This window comes from Lithobates pipiens, unplaced genomic scaffold (genome assembly GCF_037356315.1).
Source record: "Lithobates pipiens isolate NorthernLeopardFrog02 unplaced genomic scaffold, aLitPip1_a1.2 Scaffold_13, whole genome shotgun sequence".
In the NCBI taxonomy this organism is placed as follows: Eukaryota; Metazoa; Chordata; class Amphibia; order Anura; family Ranidae; genus Lithobates; species Lithobates pipiens.
In genome coordinates, this window is record NW_027507718.1 from 41,489,511 (window position 1) to 41,495,510 (window position 6,000).

Below are 6,000 nucleotides of genomic sequence, written 5' to 3' on the forward strand. Positions count from 1 at the left end.
GTTTCCCTTAAAATAACGAGATGTCCTTGTTGTGGCCATATTACTGGTGGCGATCAGTTTTGCTTGTCTGTGACACATACACAATATAAATGATCACGTTTTTTTCAATTGTAACACCAGCTACAGTATGTTGTCTATTTACTGACTTGTGATATATGCCACTTCCAGTATGTTGACAGAACAACTAGACATCTTCATGATCATTTCTATGAGCACCTGTATAGTGTAATAAAAAACTATCAACTAATGTGGCCAAACACTTTAATATATGCCATAATGGCAACACTACAGCCATGCATATACAAGTCATTGAGAAGGTTCCAGGTGTGGGGAGGGGGGTGATATATTTTGATTGCTTAGTCATAGAGCGGTGTTCTGGATATTCCATCTCCAAACTCGCATCCCTCATGGGTTAAATGTTGAGTGGGATGTGACCCATTATTATGATTAAAAATTATAAATACACTCTCATCGGCAAATAATAAACACCCTCAATTATCACATAATGATGTATTTATTCCCTATCTTTTGTTGTTCTCTTGTTCTTTATTTTTATCTTGTGCTGACCCTATATTAATATTGACATTGATATTGATGTGGACTCTGCTTTGGACCTTTTCCTTATCTTTGTCTATAACTATATATTTATTTACCGTATTTATCGGCGTATAACACACACAGGCGTATAACACGCACATTAATTTTAAAAGGGAAGTTTCAGGAAAAAATTATTTGGGTCAGCGCCCATCTGCAGCCTCATCATTGCCATCAATGCAGCCTGATTAATGTCCATCTGCAGCCTCACAAGTGCCATCAATGCAGCCTCATCATTCCACATCAATGCAGCCTCATCAGTCCACATCAATGCAGCCTCATCAGTCCACATCAATGCAGCCTCATTAGTCCACATCAATGCAGCCTCACCATTGCCATCAGTGCAGCCTGGACAATGCCCAACTGCAGCCTAGAGGGGACAGGGAGGGGGGCGGGACAAGTGCTGACAGTTTACATACAGTGAGAATCTCCTATTATAGACAGACCAGTGGTCCAATGGTGGCCCAGGAGACGGGAATTCCTATTACAAAGGCCGCCAAGTAAACAGGAGATTCTCACTGTATATAACCTAACAGCACTCATCCCGCCCCCTCCCTGTCCCCTCCGAGGCAGCTAAAATTGAAGTATTGGCGTATAACACGCACACGATATTTGCAACCGATTTTCATGGTGAAAAAATGAGTGTTATATGCCAATAAATACAGTACTTATTTAACCACTTCAGCCCTGGAAGATTTGGCTGCAGAATGACCGGGCCATTTTTTGCGACGCTGCACCCAAACAAAATTGATGTCCTTTTTTTCAACAAATAGAGCTTTCTTTTGGTGATTTTGGATCGCCTCTGCGTTTATTATTTTTTGCGCTATAAACAAAAAAAGAGCAACAATTTTGAAAAAAACCCCACAATATTTTGTACTTTTTTGCTATAATAAATATCCCCATTTTTCTTTTTAAAAAGCAATTTTTTTCTCAGTTTAGGCTGATATGTATTTTTCTACATATTTTTTGTAAAAAAAAAATGCAATAAGCGTATATTGATTGGTTTGCGCAAAAGTTATAGCATCTACAAAATAGGGGATAGGTTTATAGTATTATTATTTTTTTTTTTCTTTACTAGTAATGGTGGCGATCTGCGATTTTTCTCCTGACTGCGACATTATGGCGGACACATCGGACAATTTTGACACATTTGTGGGACCATTGGCATTTATACAGCGATCAGTGGGATAAAAATGCATTGAGATTACTGTATAAATGTCACTGGCAGTGAAAGGGTTAACACCAGGGCGATCAAGGGGTTAACTGTGTTCCCTGGGAGGTGATTCTAACTGAAGGGGGAGGGGACTGACTAGAGGAAGTGACGGATCGTGGTTCCTAGCTAATAGGAACACAACATCTGTCATTCCTGTCAGAACAGAACAGGGAGGAGTGTGTGTTACACATACTCCTCCCTGTTCTATGTCTCCTGCTCACAATCGTGACCGTCGGCCACGAGCATCGGCACCCCCGCTGTGCCGCGCGCACCTGCTATCCCGATCCCACGAGCCGATGTATAGCTATAACAGTTTGCGGGATCGCGCCGACCTGCCGCAGTATGATGATGGCAGCTGGTCGGCAAGCGATTAATAATGGCACATTTATTTATATAAGAACATTGGGGTCCATTCTGACATGTGCTACATACACATAGGACACATAGGAATATACATTTGTTCCATATCTCTCGTTGCTCTATCTGTTTGTCTATTTGTCATTTTTGTTTCTACTCTGCCCTCTATTACCCACCTGTTTCCACCTGTTTTTCCCTCTGGGACTATGGAGGATTTTATGTTTTGAATTATCTCCCCAGGATTATGCACTATATGTATTAATAAATGTTGTTATGATGGGGATAGATATTCTACCGATCTGGGGATGTGTGACTGCACATATATATATATATATATATATATATATATATATATATATATATATATATATATATATATATATATATATAAATATGTGAAGAGCTTGATCAATGCTATCCTGATTTTCAGGTGTCATTTTCTCTATAAATGAAGGGATTGTGTATTTTTTAGAGGCTGTGGTTTGCAGCACTTCCCTCCTTGAAGATGCTGCTGGTGAAGAAACACTTTGCGATGATCCATAAGCAACAGAAAGAGTGTTTCTGCAATGAGAACTCTGGGACAGCTACATGCACTTTGATTGTGGTCCTCATCATTTTACTCCATAAAGTATTTTTTAATGTCTTTAACCTCCCTAGCGGTAATCCCGAGTCTGGCTTGGGTTGGGATTTTAGTTCCACGAGCGGTAACCCCGAGCCAGACTCAGGATCGCATCGCTGGAAACAGGGAGGGCACAGAGAAGTTACTTACCTTGTCCCCTGGATCCAGCGATGTCCTCCACGCTGTGTGATCGAGCTGTCCTCCGCTTGATTCACACAGTGCCCGAATGCCGCCGAGCTCCGTTCCCTGCGATGTTACGGCGCACGGGAGCGGAGATGGCCGGCAAATTCAAAAAAGTAAAAAAACACAAAACACACACAATACTGTATAAAATACACACCCCCTTTGTCCCTAGTGGTCTGTGCAGTGCCCTGCATGCACTTTTATATTATAAATACTGTTTTTTCTGCCTGGAATTTGGAGATTGTCAATAGCAACCAGAAAGTGTCCCTTTTCCAGTGTTTTAGGATTTGATTACATTATTGAATACATTTTATTATTATTTATTATATTATAAACTTTATCATACCCGGGATGTCTGCTAGACTCTGGTTTGAACAGATTTAAGAGAGTTATTCCTAAGAATTACAGGACTACAATATAAAACGCCAAATTTCCATGCAAAATAATTGTACCGCTTTCAGCACCTAAAACCAGAACTAATCATACCGCCAGGGAGGTTAAGGTGCCTATGGTATGCCAGGATGTGTTTTGTCATCCTTGAAGCATTTGGAAAATAATATTTCTTCTCATAACATTTGCAAATTGCAGCTTTGCTCTCAGCAGAAATTGCGCTGTGAAAATGTTTCCAAACTCCACCTGTTGGTCTCACCATTTTACTGAGAGGAGGAAAAGAAAAAAAAAGACAATAGGGAAACATTATGCTGTGATGATGGAGAACATTAATATGAATCATTTAAAGGTTTAAAAAGATAAATACATTTGTCAAATTTACCCACATACCTGTCATTTAAAGCCAGAGAGGACAGAAACTATCATCTGCAGCCTTTTTTAACCAGGGTGCCTTCTGGGTTCTTCAGGGGTGCCATGGCAAAATTCCTAAAAATTTTCTAAAATTGCCCAATATTGTCAACAAGCTGGCAGGTGGATCCAGCCTGCCTGTTTTGTTACACAAAGCCACAGGTTATTATTGTGTAGCATTACAAGTTTGGGCACTGTGCAGGCCAGCTGCTTGCATTCGAACAACTCATAATGTCAAAGGTTGATAAAGAGGACATTTGACACATGAGGAAATCCTTGTTTCCCCCAACACTGGGGTCACATTATATGAATAAGGGAGAGCAACTGAGGGAAAAGGGAAAAGCTGAAATACTAGTCAATACCAGTGTGTGCAATTGTATTGGCTTTGTAAAAATAAATCACCTCCAATGTTGGGTGTCATATGTGTTTCAATTCTGCTGCATTATGTAAAACTATTAATTTAGTTTTTTTACATATTAGAATAGGATGCCTCAAGGTTGTGCATAATTGTAAAGGGGGCCTTGACTGAAAAAAAAGTTAAGAAACACTGATCTACTGATCTACTGTATCCCAACAATCACCCAACTATAGTAGGTACAAGATGGATCCCACAAGAAAATTACACTGGAGCCTTTTCCCGTGCAGTGCCCCCCCCTCCCCCCTCCAGTGGCAGAAATGCATATTTCTTTTGTCGGAGAACTGCATCGAGAAATACAGTGTTACTTGGATTGTATTCCAGGTTATGCTTGTCTTCAGCTGAGAGAACTTGCAAAAATGTAAGACGTTACATAAAGTCTCAGAAATCTTTCGTTAAGGTCTTCGGTATATAGTTTGAATACCATATAGATATATTATTTATCATTCTGAAACCAAATTTAGAAAAAGAGATGGATTTAATGGCACCAATCATGACAACAGGAAAAAAGATACACAAGCATGTATTAAAAGCACAACATTTTATTATCCATTATTATGTTAAAAGATTATATATAAAAAAGCGCGATATACAATCGCAAAAAAGGTTTTCCTGACAGAGCGCTAGTCATGCCTGGCCCAAATATTCCACACACAGTAAATAGAAGACACATGGTTATAAATATCATAATACAATAATATAGGACCAGAAATGCGGGAGAAGGCTCAATGGTCTTCATGAGGAATATTTGGGCCAGGCATGACTAGCGCTCTGTCAGGAAAACTCCCTTTTTTGCGACTGTATATCATCCTTTTTTATATATAATCTTTTAGCATGATGATGTATACTAAGATGTTGTGCATTTAAAACATGGTTGTTTATCTCTTTTCCTGGTATTATGATTGGCGCCATAAAATCCTCATCTTTCTCCAACTTTGATTTCACTTATTAAATTAGGATGTGGTGCCAAATTTAGCAGACTGTTGTAAACTCTGTATACATTGTTATGCTATTTATCATTGTAAAAGAACATATTCCACACTCCCTTTGTATTTTTCCAATTTTTCCAGAAAAAAAAGGCAAATATATATATATATATATATATTGCTTCCTTTATGTGGAATACTTGGTGTTCTTGCCAGTCCCTTTGTTTTTTTGTTTCAAACTGACCATGCTAGGGATGACAGCACATCCATTTCAGCATGGTTCGTTTTCTGGTTGTTTTGGGAGCTCAGTCTGCCTGTCCTCCAATTATCAGACTTGTGCTGACATGCCCCCCTGCACAGACATTCACTGAAAAGATCAGTGTCCTGCTGTGTCTCCACCCCTAGCTCTCTAAGCCTTTATTGCAGCTGAGAGCAGAGATTAGGTGATCACACAAAAAATATAAAAAAAGGTATGTATGAAGTTTTTTATATTTACATACACAAATGTTTTGTCTTTCATTTCTGTTTTAAATTGAATGGGTTGTTTTACACAATGAGGGTTCACATATACTTTAATGCGCAGCCATGCATATCTGACTTACATGTAAGGGTAAATAGGCAGGAGGCTGTGTTAGACCTCAACATCTCATAGTGAGCTTCTATTCTTAACAAATCAGTCTCAAATTCATGAGTAAATGTGTGCACAGTATTCATTAAAGTGGTTGTAAACCCTATACAACCATTTTAAACTACAGGCAAGCCTATAATTAGGCTTGCCTGCAGCTGCACTGGATGTCTCCTAAACCTGCACAGTTTAGGAGATATCTCTGTATGTGCATGTGCCAACGTCATGCGGCACATGCGCACTTAAGCAAATTGAAGCAATGGCAGTACG

The 6,000-nt window shown here is 39.2% G+C and overlaps 1 protein-coding gene across 1 annotated transcript in view; it reads left to right on the forward strand.

Moving 5' to 3' along the window:
• Positions 1-4,491, forward strand: part of LOC143974052 (programmed cell death 1 ligand 2-like) — a 60,285-nt gene extending 55,794 nt beyond the window's left edge. Inside the window, exon 7 of the mRNA XM_077475042.1 lies at positions 4,245-4,491. Coding sequence (XP_077331168.1) covers positions 4,245-4,249 — 5 coding nt within the window. The 3' untranslated portion in view covers positions 4,250-4,491. The remainder of the gene's footprint in view (positions 1-4,244) is intronic.
• Positions 4,492-6,000: the final 1,509 nt, after the last annotated feature.